Source organism: Pygoscelis adeliae, unplaced genomic scaffold (genome assembly GCF_000699105.1).
Source record: "Pygoscelis adeliae isolate BGI_AS28 unplaced genomic scaffold, ASM69910v1 Scaffold410, whole genome shotgun sequence".
In the NCBI taxonomy this organism is placed as follows: Eukaryota; Metazoa; Chordata; class Aves; order Sphenisciformes; family Spheniscidae; genus Pygoscelis; species Pygoscelis adeliae.
Genome location: NW_008823913.1, coordinates 1,756,123 through 1,777,268, shown reverse-complemented (window position 1 = coordinate 1,777,268; position 21,146 = coordinate 1,756,123). Strand labels below are relative to the sequence as shown.

The following is a 21,146-nucleotide window of genomic DNA, read 5'->3' as shown; positions in this document are numbered from 1 at the left end:
CAAATACAAACTACCCCCCCCCAAATATCATCACAGCAGGCAGGCAGAGGTCTTTTCAGTGACTCAGGGGTGAGTGTCCCTCTCACCTCCCCAGACCGACAACCCATCTGCCCTCCTATGGATCACCATCGCTCCCTCTGCCTCATCCACCCACATGGAGACAGAGGGACGGATCCGGCTTTCGCCGGCGCCTCCCCTGCCCTGCATGGCACTTGCCCTTCAGAAAAAGCAAAGGACTGGCTAGGAGATTCCTGTGAGAAAGGAGCTGCATGAGAGAACAAACAGACCTTTATTATTTGTTTATCGATTTATTCACCAGGAGGATGTAACAACCGGCTCTCGGCAGCAAATGCCCTTGTAACTCTGTGCTGCAGTGACAAGTTGGCTAAACAAACGTTTTTCTGCGTCAGAAAACAAAGACCTGTCAGCACAGCAGATCAGGGATTCTCTGCTTTTACTTTTAATTATTATTTCCTTACACAGAGGATTTAATCTCCTCTCCTCCTGGAAGCTCAAAGTGCCTCATTCAGCCTATTTCACAGCTGTGACTACCGAGGTCACCCCGGGTCAGGACACCTCCCTCCGCCGCATAATAGCGACCAGTCCCCAAAGTGGACATCTACGCCGTGCATCTGTTGTTGCAGATGAACTGGTGTCAAAAGGAGGAGCACCGCCACCGCCGCAGCCCTGGCAGGGAGGGGGCGAGGACAAACGTTACCCAGAGAGTCCCAGACAAAAGATGCTGCTCCTCAGGCCTTTTGTGTAGCTGTGAAATATGGTCAAAGGTTACGTTTTACAGCTGTTCCAGCCTCAAATCAGCGAAACCTGTCTATCTTAACACTTAATTGCATTGCTAAGCTGCTGATAAACTAGGACGGTATAAAAAAATTATGCTGGGCCAAACACATCCCCAGGGAAAGTTTGTGGGAACAGGGAGAGTTGCACCAGACAATGAATCCACTTTATTGTGTTTTAAAAGCCTGGTTACCTTTAACAAAAGCTGTACCATGGACGCTGCAGATTTGCTAGTTAATATCTCTCCAAAAAGGCTGCAAGTGTTTACAAAAGAAGGGCATAGTGCAAATGCCCACGGGAGAGGACGAGCACGTGCCGTGCCGCACGTGTGCCCATCAGGAAACCATGTTGAGCTAATCCCCTCCCCGCGCAGCCACCATGGCTCCAGCCCTAGAGAACACGGGCCTTAAATCAACGCTCTTATCTCACAAAAGGAATTTAAGCACAACGCTTTGAAAGTCACTTTCTCCTGGCCATATGGCATCACCGAGCCTGGTCGCGTTGGAGCAGCGTTCATTTGCATGTGCGAGAGACAAATCTGGCTCTTGCGTTGCGGGACTGATAACAGGGCGAGGGTAGAATTTAGCGCTGTTTGGGTTTCTGTGCAAAATCTCGCCGAGGCAAATTTCTCTCACCTCTCAACAGAAGTGCCAAATGCTGAGGTAGCCCCCAGCAGAGCTCGCCCGCGATCACAGCCCATGCCGATCAGCAAAGCTCCACCAGTACAGGGCCAGGGTAAAAGAGAAGTCTGCGACAAAAACCATGATCTGAACCCAAATCTTCCCAAAGCTGGCAACGTCTACACCCACATTAAATCAAACAGGAACAGTTACAGGGATATAAACAGCCGCGAACACAGACTTCAAGACAGCAAATTCACAGCCATTCACACATTTAACTTCCCGATAGGGAGGTATTTTGAAAACTCATGTTGCTGAGCTGCTCTGTGATATGAAGGGGTGGGGGATCTCAGGCTTCAGCACGAGGAGGAGCCAACAAAGCTGCTAACGCTTCAACATAAGCCTCTCCAGCAGATCTCTGTGCCATGCATTTATGCAGGATGGCAAGATTTTTGTTTTGCTGAGGCAGTGCCGTATGGGCAATCTGGTTTGCCTTATCAACGAGCCAAGGCTGAAAGAAGAGAAATGCTCTTCCCCACCATTTGTTTAAATTTCCCTCCTTCCCCCAGATAAAGCTGCATAATTCCATAAAAATATCTGCAAATGTAATAACATAATGGGCTTGTCATCGGTTTCCACATTTGGCATTGAAAATCTGCAAAGCTTGGAAAGAAAGAGAATTCCTAATACTTACCGCTGCTAAAGAGCCCAGCGATAAACCGGGCCTGGATCCAGGTGATGGAGCACACAACCACCAAAACGCCTTTCCATGGCCAGCACCTACTCCTACACAACTGCAAATTATTCCTTTCTTGGCCCTCTTGAAATAATGCAAGAAGGTTATTTCATCACTTCTTATTAATGGGCCTCATCTCCCCTCTTCGGGGTATTTGCACGTCCCTAGTATTCACTATTGCTCTGAACTGATTTTATTCTGCAGCTCAACACTGGGAACGCCGCAGAACAGCCACACGACCTGACAATTCATTCAGAGCCACACCACCAACCTCCTCGCATGACAAAATGGAACCATTCCCAGCTCAGTGCTTCCCACCATGTACCACACTTTGCCCTCTCCAAGGCTGCTTCTTCAGTATTTTTGCCCAGTATCCCTCCCAGTGAGATTACCCCTGGGAACACATGAAACTAGAGTAGCCCTGTTTCATGGCTGTACCGAGCCTTCAAAGGAGGGCTTGGCGTCTTTAGAGATATGTCACTGTACCTCCCAAGGGGAATCTGAACCGGCACAGTCTCTTAGCAACACCCAGCACGTATCACAGGTAACTCTTAATTAATAGTAATAGCGGGAGCTGTGAGCTGAAACCCTGCAACACGCTGAGCACCTTCCACCTCGTTTTGGAGAACCAAGACGTACAGACACAAATGCTCTGTGGGCACTGGCAGGAGAGGGATGTGCAAGCCCTTGTAAGGGTAATACAGGTAACATTGAAATATTGATTCGTTTAAAAGAAATGAGGATTTGATTGTATTAGAGGGAAAAGCATATCCCCTGCAGTAAAGGCTGACGTCTCCTTTGTCAGTAATCCCTCTCCCTAAGACATTTGTTACAAATCTGACTGGTAGGGAAGAAGTCCCACCCCACACTGAGACAATGCAGCTCTAAATTTTAACTTAATCATCACAAGCCTGTAAAGCTGATCTTTATGACAATGTGTGTGGCAAAATTAAAGGTGCTGGCAAAACGGATGTCCTGCTATTTGCGCGATACGGATTCACAACTCAAATCTCTTTCTCTAAGATAAGGAAAGCATTTCTCCAGCTCACTTACCTTTATTTGCTGCAGGGGAGAACAGCTTCTCAGAGCCTACAGAAGCCTGAAAAAGAAAGAGAAAAAGAGGGTGAGTAATACTAAAGGAGAATTTAGGAAGGCTTGCTCACAAAAACCACAGCTCATAAAACAAGTCGGTTATCTGTAGACCTGCAATTACACATTGCACCTGGAGGGTGCAATGTTGTGCCATTAAAGAAAAAGCATGCATCCTAAGATGAAAGCAAAGCATATACAAGTACTGTCCTGATCTCACCCAACTATATCCTCCTGTCTCGTTTATTTAGGCAGCCATGCAATGCACAGCTATTTTATCCATGATTCCTCATATAAAAACAAAACCAGTGAAACTGCTATCAAGCTGAAGGAAAAAATAAATTTCAAAGCCCCTCTCATCGAAAATAAGCTCATTTCTTGCTGAACATGCAAAATGTAATTTGTGTATTGGAAACACAAGTTGCAACCGAACACATCCATATGAAAGAGGGTGTTACTTAATATTATGCCAAATGATAGGTACATGCTGCTATGCACTTAGTTGAGTACGAATTAACGACTTCCTCTTGGAAGAAGCCCGTCTCCTTGCAAACTGGGTTGCACTATGCTGTTTGAACTCCACGGCAGTGTATTTGTGCTCCTCACAGCTCTGGGAAATAGTTAAAGAAATCCAATTAACCTAAACCTTGTAAACAGCTTCATGATAATCAGGGTCACTGGGTTACAGACAAGATGATAATGACAGACAGGGAAAAAAAGTCCATTCATCGTAAATAAAGCTTTTATGAGTTAATTTGATGGCTTCCTTCCCTCCCCCCACTGATATCAAACAGTCAACCTATTTCAGCATAAGCTTTTCCTTCTCGCTATCTGATAAAATAGCAGGTAGCCTCTACAGAATCAAAGCTGGTCTGGGAGCAGGGAGCACGATCAACATTACTACTATCTGTAAGATAGCTGAAAATATCATCAACGTTTTGGCACTGACTGCTGCACGAATAAAATAGGGTGAAGTACAAAGCTGAAGAGCAAAAGATATTGAAAGAGAAAAAAACCTTTCTCCCCTGGCTCTGCTTTAAAAACAATAAATTAATTCAACACATAGCTGAACTAAGTTGATTTTCTTTTTGATTTTATTGATTTTATTCTAAGGTGCCTTGGGAGATTTGCATGATAAAGAGCACTATGAACTCTATTACATTGTTATATATTCTAAATGACGACTCAGAAGGAAAAAAACAAATAGTAAAATGCAAGAATATCTGCATGAGCTATAGTAAGAAGCAAGAGAGTGATCTATTAATGTTATTTCTAAGGAAAGTGGCACTGCAAGCACTGAATGTCTTACTTAATGCAAATGCATAAAAAAGAGAGGGAAAATAACATGAAAAATAGGTTGAGGCTGAGACACATAAGAAAAAAATTCTGAATCATGTCCACGACAAAGCTGCACGTGTAGCTGTGGCATGTATGATCGTTACACAGCTCAGCAAAAGGATCCTAAAATCTTAGGGAAAATCAGTTACCTGCACGATCCCTTCACTGCATGGATTAAAGAGAGGAAGAACCAGGATTAAACAAGGTTTTGCCTCGGCTGGTTTGCAAAGAAAGTGTAACAGCGTCACACAGCAGCAACAACAGTGGTGCATAAAACGTTTGACAGCCAACTCCGAATTTACAACCCATTGTTAAGAGATTTTTCACTTATCATCAACACAAAGTCACCACGGATGCAGAACACATCTGCAGGCTCTGGGGACTCACCCATACTAACAGCTTACACAAAGCCAGGACCTAGCCTCAAAGCACTCCCTTGTAAGCACTAGGACACGTGGCAGGTGGATAAATAAGATTCCCCCATTTTATAGGCAATGAAACTTCGGCGTGGCTTGCACTACAGCCCAAGCAGTAAATCGGCAGCTGAGCCACAAATCCTAAGTGCCCGTTTCTGACGCCGGGGTGCGGGGTGTGCAGCCCACGAGAGGAGCCCGTTTGCTGGCAGCCTGCTCGGGAGAGCTGCCCTTCCACGGGGTGCCGTCCAGAGCAAGCCGCCGGCTGCAGGACCCGCTCCGGCAGCAGCAGCCACCCCAGCTGGGAGAAGCTTTATGCTTTGCCTGGTCTGGAAAGTTGGGTCCTGCTGACACCACTTTATGGCAACCACCAGCTCACTCCCTTCTGCATAACTCAGTACCGAGGATTTAATACAGACTGGTGCTGTTTAATCATGAGCTAAAGATCTCGGTGCTACAGGTCCAGACTACATAAAAACAACGTTTAAGGAAGTCAAGGAAGAAAATTCAGTTTTAAGAGAAAGTAAACCACACGGATTATTGCTCAGTCTTCTGATACCAGTATGTGGCACCGCCTTCAACAATCAGAGTCAACATTTACAGAGCAGAGTTTTCAACATCACAGCCACAGTTTACAGACACAAACCTTCACACCTGGAGTTTACAGTAACTTTTGCTCTCACTTCTGGTGATTTCTAGCTCCAGATCTGAGCAGTTTTTGGCATGAGCACCATTCTGAAACAGTGAATGCCTGTGCTATAGGATATTCTGCGAGCTGCTGTAAAGGCAGGAGGGAAGCTGGGGGAGGAAGAGCCTGAATACATCATTCAATTCCATCAGTCACCCTTTAAAGGAAGCATACAATAAAACCTATGTGTCTGAGGGAGCCCACTAATGAGTGAAAAAAATCCAGCAAACCAACGCATCTGCTAAAACAAGTCCCCTCCCAAATTTTCTGCTGTTTCAAGCAAATCATTTGCATATGTTTAAGAAGGGATTAAAAAAAAAAAAAAAAAAAAAAAAAAAAAAAAAAAAAAAAAAAAAAAAAAAAAAAAAAAAAAAAAAAAAAAAAAAAAAAAAAAAAAAAAAAAAAAAAAAAAGTGGAATTCTTCCCTTGTGAGCAAAACCGGGCGTTTGGAGTCCTTTATGCGGAAGGGTTCAAGCCATCCCAAGAAATCACACTTTTTTTGGATTACAAAATGAAACTAGAAATTTCCTTTTTTTCTCCTCTCATTGCCTTCTGCGTGTCTCCATCTGAAGGACCACCTCAGGGACAAGGGCAGCTGGAGCAGCTCCGTGCACCCCTCAAGTCTTTCACTGCCCCCCAAATTCCTTTTTGTTGCTGCATAAGGCAGAGAGACATCCCCAGCCTGAAGCTCACAGACAAAAGACACCTCTAGCCTTCCTTGTACATTTGCTGCTCGTCTCCCTCCCCCACGGAGCACCACAGCAGAACCCAAGACCGGCATGTTTTCATAAAAGCTGCTGCTTGCAAAGTCCCACCCTCACCCCCAATAACGACCTTTGCATTTTAAGCATATCTAACATCTGTCCCAACAGTGAAACACACGCAAGTGATTTTGGAGAGCGGCAGAGTTTCTGAGGTAGCCTCCCATTGCTGAAACTTGTAAGACCCAGCACCCTTTCGATGACACGCTAAGATCTGCACCAAGCCTTGCAGGTCCCCCTTGGTGGTTTATTCAACAGTTAGCAATTCTCTGTCCTATTTTGATTTTCTTTTCTACACCAGATCTAAAGGGGAAAATGTCTCCAGCCAGTTCTGTGACAGTCTGAAACCAGGCTGAATACACTGCAGAGAAAAACAACTTTTCTACCCTTTTCTGCTTTTGCTTTTCTTCTTCTGAAGAAAAATTAATTACACTTCTTTGATTGTTATTCTGCTGAAGTATGGTTCTAATCCTTATTAACATTCTCTAAAGTCATGCATGAAATATGACTTTTGCACCACACTCTGTGGCATATGTTTTCTCTTTCCAGTGTATTTTTCAAACTATCTTCAACCCTCACTGCTGTTCATTATTTTAAGATAGGTTTAAAGTTTGCCACAGTCTCGAAACAGATCCAAGAGCAAGCAGAGGAGTGGTGCTCCAGTCCCTCATCCTTCCTTCCCTTGAAGCTAGCACATATAAACACTGATTCAATTTTCAGCGCTAAAAGCTTAGCAAAGACAGTTTTTTTGTCAAAATGTAAGGTGGTAACCACAAAGGATGCAGCACACCCTCTCCTCTGAAGGTGAACAGTGAGGCATAATGAAGACCATGCCTCGTTCATCCTGGTTCCCACTAACCCAGGGCAGCTGAAAGGTGTAAGAGCTCTTACAGATTAATAATTTAATGATTATATATAACAGAACATCATCATCTGACAGAGACAGCATTATAAGCTATGTCAGGCCTCACAATAATTTTTTTTTTCCTTCCTTTCTCTGTAGGCTATAAAATGTCTAACAGGGAATAAAACCGCTCCTTATCACCAACAACAGAAGCCCTGCAGATCTTCATGCAGTCTCCTGGAGCACAGAACGCCAGATCCAAGCCTGACAGTTGAGGCGCCTGATCACAAGACATTGGGAAGTTGCTAATAAGGCTGCAGTTCTGGTTCACAAGGAGCAAGAGCATGTGCCGTTAGGGACCTGGTATGCTTGTTTTGTAGAGGGCAAAAGCCAAGCATTCCCTCCAAATTTGAGTCCAGTATGGTAGGCAGAAGGAAAAGGAGGCAGTAAAATACAGTTTACATTTTATTTCTGGATGGCTGCCTATCTTCTAGACAGCCAAGAGCCGGTCTCAAGAGAGACTGTTTTCACACTGTTACTGAACTTAGCAAGCGCTAAAAAGCTCTCAAGAAAATCATTCTCCAGGAGATTTTCAAACTAGAAGTGTTGGATACGCTTAGAGAAACTTTCAGCATAGAGCACGGACACTACCTGAAAATTTTGGATCAATTTTCATTCTTCCCTTTGATCTGTTTCCCCTGCTCTTACCTACCACTCCGATGCCACTTGATCGCTTGTCTAGCAGAGAATTTCAGCACATGTCAGTATTGCTTTACTAGCTTCCAGTTGATTCTGTAAGTCATTCATACCAGACCCCTTCATTCAGTAATATGAGAACAATAACTAAAACAGGAAGGTATTGTTTGGGTTGTGATTCTTCTATAGGAAATGGAAATTGATACATATGGAAAGGTGCAAGAGGAGCCCAGAAATCACATACACACACACAAAAACCAAACTAAAATTCACCCTTAAGACCAAGAAAGTATTCAACACATACCAGGATATAGAAGCAACCCACGGGTAACACTGCCTGCATTGTGAGGGGATGTTTCAAGAGAACATATGGTCTTTTCAAAACCAGGATTATTTTTGGAGGGAAATCACAGCTCGATTAAGACAAAAGAAAAGTTAGACCTACAAGTCAGTCATTTCACACACCATCACAGGAAAAAAAGCTGGAGTAAGAAGTACGTGAGCTACCTTTTTGTGACACCTTCTAGGAAAATCGGGCATTGTGGTACACGGCTGGCTGGGACAGAGCACAACCCAGCCATGTAAGGGATTAAGCAAAGGGGAACGGAATACACACTGGACTGCTACAAATCCACACTGCGTTTTGTGATTATCTCCCAACAGCAAAGAGGTCACCTGTCCCCTTCCCTCCTGAGACCTCCACACAGAATTTATAGCCTGGGCTTCCAAGGGGACTCAGCACTCAGCAGCTGCCCTTGGGGCACCAACCTGACTGGGTATGGAGCATCTCTGAAAATCCATTTAGATACTTGAACGGTGACCAGGTTGTTCTGAAAAATCTAGTACCAGCTGATGGTCAGGATCACTTATGAAATTCCGGCTGTTCATGTCCAATGCAAACAAGGACTAATAATAACTAATATTCCCTAAGCAAGAATGAGCGCCAGACAGATCTCCAATCCTAAAATTTCAGTCGTGCCTTTAGCTACACCTTAACATGTCACAGTGAAACATGCAGCACAAACACCCTGAACAGGCAACTACTTATTGAAATGGCATTGCCTTAAATACCCCAGATACTTCTAGTTCAATTTTGATTCAAGGTCTCCTCTGAGAGGTACCGATGGGTCTTCCATATCTTGCATGAAAGTTCACTCTGCAGAAGGTCCACTAGAAACAAAAAGCTTCTTGAACTGTACTTTCATACAGCAACATATTTGTTTAGGTTCCCACCTCGCATTCATTTAGCACATGCATATTCAGTACTGCTGTAGTCCTGGAAAGGGCCTTTCACAATGCACTCCTCTCTTTGTCACTTTTTCTTCCAAGAATGCTTATTTCTCTCAGCAGTTTATATAACCATGACTATTTTTTGCAACAGCCCCTTTGAGAAGCTAGCACAAGTCTGGGAACAGAGAATTAAATTAGGCCATAGAGAGCCTAGAAGCAGAGATCAGTGGTCCCAATTCACCATTGAATTACACTGATTTTGCATGATGGCAAATGGAAAGCAAGGCAAAATGGATGATGACTGGAAGGCACCGAAGGAAATGCTGTATAGACAGTTTGATTCAGTTAGCGCAGGGCAACGAGGAGCCAAGCCCATTGCTTCTCCGCAAGTTCGACGTTACGGTTTTGCTTTGGACCTTCTCTTTTGGCAACACAGTGATAAGCTTAAAATAACACCATTTCGAATCCAGAGCATGTTCCTCATCGCTTCACAATCTACTTGGGATAGATCAAACTAGTTTAGATTAAGCAGCAACTGTAATTCTTAAACATATGCTGCTGCGGTCTGTCGGCTTATTGCACAGATGTGCCTCTTACCGTGACAAAGGGTGACCTAATGCTCCGCAAGCAGCGGGATGCCTGACCTACAGCATGTCTGCTATCAGAGCCTCGGGGCACAGGCTTGCTAACTCCTCTTCCCTCTCTTCTCAAACCATCCCTGCAGCCCCTGGAGAATGGCTATAGCCCGGAGTTTTTCCTTTCCTATTCCCTCCATTAGCCGTGCTTTATGATTCATCTTCCTCTGAGCAGTTGCTGTCTCCCAAAGGAAAAGATCAAACTCCTTCTCCTTCGCAGCTCAGCTCCAATAAATAAATAAATACACGCACTGAAAAAAATTTTAGTAAAGGAGGAGAAGGGAGGAAGCCGGGGAGTTCCTGAGCCTCACTGATGCTGGTCGTACAGCTGCAAAAGGTCCCTCAGCTGTTTGCAGAGACACTGACCAGAAAAGACAATTTCCAGCTGTCACTCATTAAAACCAGCCAAAATACTTTCTTAATGTTACTGTGCCTGTGTGTCCTAATTTAAATTAAGGTGCACTTGGTCCTTATCTCAGCATCCTCCTCTCTCAAACCTCAGCTCCCAAACTGCCACCAAAACCTACCTTGATTTTACACTCCTGGCTATTTTCCATTCTAAGCAGCACTGACTTCCCCATGACTATGTTTGCATGCTCCACATCCTGGCTTACTCCCACCAAGCGAGTGCCAGTTATGGTTAGCAGGAAAAAAAGAAAAAGCAGAATAAGAAGTAGATGTTGCTCTTCTTTTTCTCACACTGGGTTGTTTTTACTTCTGTACTCATGGACAACACTATCGACTTAGCTTCCCGGTAGGCTGGTCTATGAATGGCATCCAGAGGATAGTCCTGTCCGGGTGTCACTGCATCAGGCTGCGCCTCTCACCGTAGGTCAGAGGCAGCAACGTGTCCATGTTAAGGGCAACTGATACATGCCCCGGCCAGTGAAAAAAAAGTCTCCATGACACGCTTATAAAAGGGCTTTGTGCGATCTGTTTTTAAACATCTCAAACAACAGAGATCTCACGCCTTTCCCTGAGAGCTGATCCCCCTCCTGAACAGGCAGGCTTTTCAGCTTGGACTTCTACATGTAACATTTTTCCATTACCCAGACATTGACTTAGGCAACCACAGACTTGATTACCAATTTAGCTTTTGCTGCCGATGTAGGGGAAAACCTGCCTGCAAATATGAAAAGTTGGGAATGCTGTGTAACATGTTAGTATAGTAGCTTGTATTATTGTCATTACAGCTTGAAACTATCTAGCCAGGCTACCTGTTTGGCTGGGATATGGGTTTTTATTTGCACTAAATCAAACGGAATGGAGAGTGCTCTTTGCAGAACTACCTAAAACTTCTTATAATTCAAAGGCTGCATTGTAGGAAGAGTGATGGGGGAGAGCAGGGACTGTTCTGCAAATGACAGGTGGCAGACTGTTGTTTGGTACCTACCAAATTACTCTGCTGCTCCCAGGGCTGCCTTGGCATTTCATTATCCCAACTCTCTCTTGGAAGGATGCGGACATAAATTCACACCTCATGTCCTGGTTTCCGTCAAACTGAGTAAGAGTGCAAATGCTGGCACCAACTGGGAATGCCAAGCAGGGCTTGGCACGCTAGAACAAACTCTCAGCTGTGGTCTTTGCCAGCTACCTGCATTTATCATTGTAATGGCCTGCCAGACAGGACTTGGCAACCGACGGAGGAGGGCGGGAAGAGGAGGGCCAGGCTCTGCACTGCCAAGCAATTCATTCCCGTAGCTCCTGCCATCACTGCACCAGCAGGGCAACCTTCATTTTATTTTATCTTTTAACAATTATGTCACCCAAATCCCACCTGCAGCCTTCTCCAACACAAATGGCTATAAATCACAGTTCAGAGACCAAGAGGGTTTTGCAAGACATTTGATTTCATAAAAAGGTCACTGTCTGTCTGAGAATTGCTGCAGTTCAAAAACGTACTGAATAACAACCTGCGTTGGCAGACAGGGAAGGAACTGCTTCCATGGTCTGTTGCGTGTTGTCAGATAATATTAGAACAATTAGGGAGGCCAACAATGGCAGAATCATTACAATTCAGCTGAACCAAAGAGCTGATACAAATTCAGTGAAATATCTCCTCCTTTCGATTTTTGAAGAAAACATAATTGATTCAATAAAAAAGGGACAGTTGCATGAGCACGCTGGAAACATTCGACATAACCACCTTGAACAGGTAAGCAGAATACATGCCTGTCATCACTGTAGCCTGCTCCAAACTGCCTAGGTATTTTAGAACTTAACACCATGCTTTGCTATTTCTCAGACCGCTGCAATACTCCGTGGTCTCAGACCACTCAGGAGGATCTGCTGTTTAGGGGAAATGCTACCTTCTCATTTTTAATCCATATGCTGGATATGTAGTGGACCCTGTATAGCACTTTATGTGAACCACATCACACAGCAAACATTCGGGGATGCTCAAAAATCATTTGACACGGATGCTGTTCTGGACGCCCTTTGTGTCCGTCCCTTTTTTCCAGGTGACATGTCCTGCCAGACAGCCCTCCGACAAACCAGCATCAAATTCTCTGAAAAGGATCAAGCTAACTGCAATAAATACACGAGATGCAGAGAAGATTGCATCGTCCTCCTAGCCCAGACCATGACGTATGACACACGAACATCCCTCCGACAGAAGTTCCCAGTTACGGATACAATCCTGACGTGGCCCTTTCCCGGGCTGTGGGGTCAGGGAGCTTATCAGGAAGGCGGCTCTTGTCTGCTGCTATTGAAACTTGCTGTGTTACCAGCAGCAACCTCAAAGGAGTGCCTCTGCAGAAGGCTCTTTTGTTGTTGTTGTTTCTAATTCACTGCTCCAAAATATTTCTTGGCTGCATCCCAGGGCTGAAGCCTTATCTGTTCCCCCTCGTCCTCCCCCCCCCCAGCAGCCACACGTCCCCCCCCCCCCCCCCCCCCCCCCAGCAGACACACAGCAGCTGCGGAGGCTTATCACGGCTGCCTGTCCACTGAGTTTACAAATTAACACCCTATCGAGGCTGCATGAGGGCTGATTAATCAGAGAGAGGTAGTCTGAGGGCCTTTATCACCGTAAGCGGCTGCTGGGAGAGAAGTCACAAATCTCTCAGGAGGCCGGAGATGCCTTACAAATGAAAGAGCAGGAGGCTGGAGAGGAGGAGGGCACAGTGGTACGGGAAGCAGATATTTTAGAGATAGTAGTGGTGGAGGTAATGGAGCAGTGGGAGGGGGTGTGCTGCAGGCAAACGCCAGTACATTATGACAGCTAAAAAAAAAGATAATTAACAGCCTATATCTCATGATTCTAGCTTTCCCTCCCCGGGCTATAATTTAGCCTATTGCTCCTTTGCTCCAGAGGACAATAAACATTTATTATGTTAAACACATAACTGTGCGGCACAAAAGCACCGTTGTTTCCCAGGTCCACTCCTTTCACAGCTGTGCAATCCAGGAGGAGGATGGGGCTTCTGAAGCAGACTCCCCTTTTATGCAGAAAACGACTCGGTTTGGACACAAAATGCATCCCTGGCTTCACCCAAAGTTGCAGCGTGCTGGGTGCATTCATCCTGAACGTGAAGGCAAATCTCAGGCAAATCCCAAGAGATCGAGAGCTCTTAGACTGGTCCGCTGGCCCGCCAGCATCTGATACCCAGCATAAGGATGCGCCTGGGTGCGGGAGCATTAGCAGTCTGGAGCAGCTCCTGCTGCAGCTGCAGAGATCGTGTGGCTCAGGCAGGCTTTGCCACCTAAGAAGTATCTCCTCTTTTTAATTCAGGAGCCTCGCTAAGAGGTTTACTGGGAAATTTTCAATCCCACCAGAATTACGAGTAGGAGAGATTCTTATTACAAGATGAATATTACAGTCACGTGAATGGTACTGGAACAGCGCTGGACTGCCCCTTCCGAGCACTTCATCCATTGTAACAGCACAGCCACGTAGGAGATTTGCCTGTTCTAGTGGGCTATGGTTCAGCCACTGCTCCTCCTTTACTTCAGTGCTAGTACCTGCTGCAGCCCTCCAGCTTCATGCTTGTGCCAGGACAATACAAAATAATTATAAAGACCAAGGGTCCTCACATTGCAGAGATTTAAAAACAAATTCATCTTTAAAGGAAACTGAATTGGGCATCTCTCTACATTTGTCAACATTCATTTGTATTTTTAAGTTTTCAAGTTTAATTCTTGTGACCAAGACACAGCTGGATTTTTCCTTTAAAGTATAATATATATGTAAGCTGAGATTCTCATGCAGCAACATGACTCCAGAAGGTAAATCTTTAAGAAAAATGTTAAATGCTTATGAAGACATTCACAAGCAGACACTGCAACCACCTCCTGCCCAGTCCTTTCCATTAACACACTGGTGAACAATTCAACAAATAAGATCTGGATAAAAATGTCGTTCACTGCAGCTTTATCACCAACACCGCTGGGCTTGTGTGTGATCTTGGGGAACGTCCATTCCCATTTTGCCCACAGAAATTGGAGAAATACAGAAGAGGACTGCCATAGCCTTACTGAACACCTTCAGGCTAGCTCTTTTCAGACAGCACCGGAAAGCAAAATCAAACAAAAACGAATGATCATCTGCCTTTTCCTCCTCTCTTGATCCAATGAGAAAACTATTTCCTGAACCACCCGGACGATGGGTCTATGAATCCTTGCAGATGCCCAAGTTTTAACAATATCCATTACGTTAATTAGAAACGGGCAAGTAGATTCTGAATATTAGTCCAGGAAAGGAATGACAGCTTTTTTCATTTGAAAACTCCCTGCCAGGCTCTGAAGTAGACAGCTGCGGAAGGTCTTGTCAGGGCTCTCCTCCGCCAACAGACACCAGATTAATTTGAGCTGGGCTGGACCACCACGCGTTATATTCAGCAGACCCACGGGTAATCAAAGGAAGAAGCTACAAGGCGATGACACCTCCCATCACCCCAATCAGGTAACAGCAACTCTATACATGAAGGAAACATCAAATATTCATTAGGTAAACAATATGAATGTGGTAATCCCGAAACATGCTGAAATTTTAGAAGTTGTCTCTCTGACGTTTATCGGATTGACTCTTTTAACTTCATTATCAAGCCTGCCCATTAACCCTTCTCTCTCTCACATCTTGTGTTTCTATGTTTTAGGGAAAAAATGTCTCTGTTGAACTAGCTGTTCCTCACAGCTCCGTTCCCGCACATAGACACTCTTACCCGCAACTGCAGGGTGCAGTAGTATTTAAAGACCCAACAGATGGGATTAGGAACACCTGAAGAAGAGGGAACCAGGACAGCATATAAACTTCCCTACAAACGGAGGCTGTGAAGGAAAAAGTATGGAAGAAAGACTATGGTTCACATCTGCAAAGCATTTGCCTTCCTACCCCTCACTCACTCAAGGGCAGTGAAGTGCACTCACCTACTTGTTACAGAAAAGGGGCACCAAGCATTTCTCCTGTGTGATACAGTAAGTCAAGTAAAAAGCTCTCATCGTTATACTTTGATTAAATATGGCATTAACTGACCTCATCTTCTGTGTAAGAAGGCGGTGAAGGGGGCAGTCCACTGTTTGCAGCCACATATAATCTGTCTTCTCCAATTAGATATGCTTTGCAACAAGTGTGGTAGATCCATTTATTCCTGTACTGCAATAATGCAGATAAATCCAACTTTGGCTCCAGTCCCACTGCTTTCAAAGCTGGGGCTCCACGTTTCCAATCCTTGCCCTTACTTTTTTTTCCCTTTCTGCTGCAAAATGTCACCAATTTACTTTAGCCTGGGGGCCCATTTCGAGTTTTACCGCTAATATACGAGAAATGCATTTTTCAAGCTGTTACCACTTAACTGTACTGATATCAGCCACTCAGGGGACACAATATTGTTTACACATCCTGCTCCATGGAATAAGCACGGATGCCAAAACTCTGCCTGTGTTGTGAAGGAGACGTTTACTCTCTGTTTTATGAGATTTCCTCGATTTGTGGCTGTCTCAATGGTCGTAAAAACAGCTGTAAATCAAAAGAGCACCACAAAATTGCAATAACAACTGTCGAACTCGGCTCTAAAGAGCATAACTCCCAGCAACAGAAGGTGGAAGGCTTTTTTCTGATTGAATACCAGGTGTGGGGGAGCCCTAGCAAGCCTACATGCAGCACCGTGTCTGCCCACAGTCACCCCCACACCAGCTCAGCCAAAACCCCCTTTTTTGGCTGCTCCCCTATTGCTTGCTCCTACTCTGCCCGACGTTGTCCCTTCCGGCCTCTTTCCTCCTCTTTTCTGGAAAACAGAAGTCTTTTTCAAATGCCTGGAGAGCGCTTATACAAATAACTGCTGAATGCATAGCCCTGTTTAAAGCATTAAAATAGACAGAAAAGTCAGTCCAGTGTTCAAACACGACTGCGCTTTGAATTGTGGCTGCTTTGCAAAATGGCAATGGCTTTAGCAGATTACCTCAGCAAGAGCCCATCGCCTTGCTGCTGGCCTACCCGAGAGAGCCCAAATTCCTGCACAGTCTCTCAGCCCAGTTTTTAGGGAGTGGAGTGAAGGAAGAGAGGGCTGGTGAGACATGAGTTATTAACAACCGTCTTCTGGGAGCTGATTCTAGCTAAAATGGTTCCAGAACAGGCAGCTCCATTTGCTCTGACAGTCTCCAGCGAGGACTGGCCAAGCAGCAGATGCACGAATTCGAAAGTTTCTGTTACTCTGTGCCACTGGCTACAGTCCAAACCAAAGAGAGAGTTTCACCCCATGGGTAAAACAGCCTTCCTGGATTTTTCCATGCCCCATTCCAGTTGCTTTCACAAACAATCTTCTCATCCTTGTCTCCAAAAAACCTAAAAGACTCTCAGTTCCTGCATCTCACCGCCCTCCCCAATCTAAGACTAACTCGGCCAGCAACAAACTTCCTTCACCACCTCCCAGCTCTTTGAGAAATCAGCTGCGGCACCGACAGCCACGCTATAAACGCTGGGCCAACGGATTTGCCTAGCCTCTTTGTGCCCTCTGTCCAAAGCACGGAAATCTTTCCTGTCCTCACCAGCCAGGTCTTCATTCTCTTTTTCAAGTTTCCTCTTAAATCAAACTTCTTTCATGGCATTTAAATAGCCTAACTTTCTCCCTTACAGAAGGAGGTTTGTACGTGTATAAGCCAAAGTACGTGAAGAAATGGGGAGAGAAAATTCATGGGAAATAAGTTTTGACGCTGCTTGTCTCAGTTCTTTTCTATCGTCCGCAGTAGACACTTGGGTTCTAGTGTGTTACTGTATCTGTGCCTGGTGGTGTGTTTTTCCAGATGCAAATCCTAATTATGCTCTTCAAGTAAATGCCCCGTGGAGCAAGGGAGTGGAAGAGAAAACCTCTTTACAGTCACCATCATGCTGTGATCTATTCTGGACAGGAACTCCCCCCTGCATTGAAAGGACAATTTAATTTCCATGGACCACTTGATGCAAAGGGTAAAGGATCTATATTCTTTTGTCTGAACCCCACAAAGTGTCAGCCCTTCTTTTCCCATTCTTCTGGTAGACATGTACATTCACATTCTTGAGAAAATCCCCAATAGATGGGAATGGTCTTTCACTTCCAACACATTATGCCTCCCTGCTATAATCTTTTCCTTCTTATACAATGCCTCTTGACTTTCCTTTGGCTCTTTTCTTTGCAATTTTTCCTTTATGAATACAATCGGAGAGACAAAACAAAAAATCCCCCAAACCCAAATGAACGAAACCCGTCATTCAGAGCCTTTGCCGATGATGTTACTGGCAATTCCAGTTGAGAAACCATCTGCACAGACATGAACTGATCTGACATAGGAAACAGCTAGTGTTATTTCAAAAAGCTGTGCTCTCAATGTTCTGGGTACAGGAACTCTACAAGCCAGCTGAAGCTAATAGGGTGAATATGTGATCAGCTACACCCATGCAGCTCTTCCAAATGTATTTCTTTTGTACTACAGCAACTATCTGGGTGGGGTTGCAAAAAACATGAAAGCAGTCAAATATATACCATGCCAACTGCTGACCACAAAACCAGGCCATTTCCTCATGCACAAACCATAAGAAACTTCTCCCAGTTATTGGCTTGTATCAGTAACCAACTATTTTCAACAAAAACATGGTTCCGTGTACTAAAAGTTACTAGATTTGGGAGCCTGGTGAGTCTCAAGAGGGATGGAAGGCTGAACTCCAGACACATGCCTCGTACCGGGGAGGTGGTATACTCTAGCAGGACAGTCCATCTAACACCAGTTGTTATGATAAGGCGTAACTGCAGGGCAATTACTAGGTTTATTTTCCATATGTGCTGATATGATTTCGCCCATAAAATTTCATTTGCCTGCGGTGAATGGTAGATGTCTGCCAGAGGTTTTGTGTTCTAAAACCTTCTATTGTGTTTGCTCGTGGACCTGTGAATAAGCAGAGCACCACTGACCCAGCTTCCCTCTTCTCCCTTCATGGTGATATCTGAGGGGGGCGTTTTTTGAGTCATTGGCTAATGCTTGCCATGCTCAGCCACCAACTGGAGAGTTTCCAGGACACTCACACACATGGCTTGCCAAAGGGCCAGGTCGGCTCTGGGCGGAAGCAAGCTCGCCCAGCTGGAGGAGGGGGAACATCACTGCTGTGTGTGTTCTACCACCAGCTTTGCACAGGAGATGCTTTTGGAAGGAACAGGAGAGCAAGCTGTACTTGACCTCTCTTTGGCTAACTATGTGCTCATTTGCTGAGACAGCAACATCTCTATTCAGCTGTCAGGTCGTTAACCCCTCCCATCAGGAGCCGCGTGCTGAGCTCCCGTGGCTTGGTCCTGGCCAATCTCCCCTTGGCCTCTTAGTGGCAAGGGCTGAAACCAGCGCCCTTTCCATACCTCTCTTCAAAAGTCACACAACAGCTAACAGCTCATTTCACTGGAGCTTATTTCTTGAACTGGAGGTGCAAATGTAGTGTTACAAGAATCCTTTGCAATCTTAGCTTAGACATGACTGTGCCTGCTTAGTAAGGAGATGAAAAGCCTACAGTGAAAAGAGAGGCAGAATAATCCTGCATGTTAATACCCAGTGACTAACACCTTCCTGGTGACAATCTCCTTGTACTCACTGCAGAGGGATGTGTGTAATGATCCTCCAGAGACACTATCTTGAAAATGCACAAAAGGCTCTGATCAGACCCTAGCATCTTCCGATTAGCTTAGCAAGAGCAGTAAAAGGGACATCAATTTTCTAGAAAGTGCATTCAGAAAAGCACTCGATCAAATGCTTAGTTCCATGTATGTACTTAATCTCACTGTAGCTGAAGCACCTTCCTAAACCAAGACCTTGTTTATTTCTTCTGCGAAAAATAAAATGATGGAAAGGCCTCCAAAACTAAAAATGTAGACTTGAATAGTCAACAGTTTAGGAAAATTCTGAAAAGGCTCTGAATTTCTGTGGCTTTCAGCTCATCTGTAAAACAATCTGGAAGTGCTGACTTTGGCAAATGAGAGGAGGAAAGATATAGAAAATAAAGAAAAATAGCCAGAGTGGATGAAGCTGCTATCTTATCATTAAGATAGCGTAGATTAGTCCAAAGCAAATACCTTTTGTTGGGTATACCCTTCCTGAGACTTTAGTGGTTTTTTTCCTTTCCTAAAACAATACCAGATACACCTTGACAAAGCCGGCACGCTGCAGCCAATCCATCTGCTTCTCTGCATTGGGCAGACTGCAGAAAATGGAATTTTTCCTTCCCATTTGCCTCCCAGACTCGTTGCTGCTGCTCCCCACTAACACACTCGCAACTCCTTCCCCTGCTTCCCTGCCTGGCAGATGGCTGATGGAGCCAGGACTGCTGTTTCCTACGCACTTCAGCAGTTCCAATCAGAGCTCGGCGTCTCCTGCCTAGCTCTGCAAGAACGCAAAGCAAAAGGTGCAGCAGTTCTATACCCAATGAGGCAAAGCCACTTTTTAAGCTCATTTAAAATACATATTTTACTAGGTATTTCTCAAAACAGGCACTTGCAAGTGCACAAGCTAAGTAAGAGCAGCAAAAAATAATCTAGGGCACTTAAATGATTTGTATTTTTAATTTTTCCCCCAAACATGTCTATTCCAACTTTATCATTTTGGCCAACACAATGTTGTGCAAGAGCATATGCACAACTCTACAAGATTGACTAAGCTCCCTTTTAACACAACCAAGGAAATGTTTGGTTTCCTACATCCAGTTCAAGCTTTCAGGTCCCAAGATTTACTGCTGTATCTCACAGGAAGAGAAATGCAAATAAGTCAATCCCTCCACCTCTACCTTAATCTCCAGACAAGTAATTCCAGCGCCCCAAGTCCTCCTCCAGCAACCCAGAGCAGCCTGATGGATGTTCTGAGTTGGGTACTCACAAAGAAGTGCTGTGGGTTTTGTCGTCTTTATTGTGAACACTTCAGGGCAACGACCACCTTTAATTTGGGCCTTCCATAACATCAAACATGATATTAAAACGTAAGGAATAGTTGTGCTTGCGCATGACAACCTGAAGTTTTTTTTGCTCTAAACCACTTCCAGCACGTACAGACAAAAGAAATAATGTTATCCTGCCTCCAACACTCCCAGCCATCAGAGGCAACGTTAACCATAACTTTACTTCTGCTCTACATTAATGTTTCTGTGCATTACAAATAAGCACCTCATTCAAAGATCTCTCCCCAATTTATTTCACTGCAGAAAAGGAGACAGATGGTAGAAGACAGAGGGTCTTACAGTAAGAGGAGTTGGATTTTTTTTCCCTCTTCATTTGTTCCCTATGCCGTTTCTTATCCTTGGGGACCTGGAGTTTCTTTTGATAGCACCGTGCTGCCTAATAAACACGCATACAAGCACAGTCACAAGTATACATCTATCATCAAAGAGCCCTTCTTGTCTCCACTCCCCACAAAGTTGATTAATGATTACGTGTTTAACACATACATTATACATGGGAGGGGGAGATGAAGAGGGTAAATCCAAGCCCCTGTATACATTTACATATATTTACATACTTACAAAAAGAAAGCAGAGGAAAGCAAAAGAAGGCCATTCCCACTGGGACAAAAATCCATTTTGGTAAACATACCTCCTAACTCCCCTTTTTAAAAATGCAAAGGCAAAGGGAAGGCTCTACCTAGCCTAAGGAAGAAACTAAAGAACAAGAAAGCAGCCTTGTTTGGTTCCTGCAGTTCCATCCTGACATGAAATTAGTAACTCTGTTATCAGCAGTCGCATTACTCTGGGTTTGTAAATGTGATCTAACAGCTGCAACACAGTTTAAGAAAAAGGAAAGGGGTTAAAGTTTTAAGGGTGCTCTTGGTTTGTATTATTAATTCATACAACTAAAATCCCAGATG

The 21,146-nt window shown here is 44.6% G+C and overlaps 1 protein-coding gene across 1 annotated transcript in view; it reads right to left on the bottom strand.

Moving 5' to 3' along the window:
* Nucleotides 1-21,146, bottom strand: part of FBRSL1 (fibrosin-like 1) — a 408,510-nt gene that overhangs the window by 55,687 nt on the left and 331,677 nt on the right. The window contains exon 5 of the mRNA XM_009335297.1: nucleotides 3,205-3,250. Coding sequence (XP_009333572.1) covers nucleotides 3,205-3,250 — 46 coding nt within the window. The remainder of the gene's footprint in view (nucleotides 1-3,204; nucleotides 3,251-21,146) is intronic.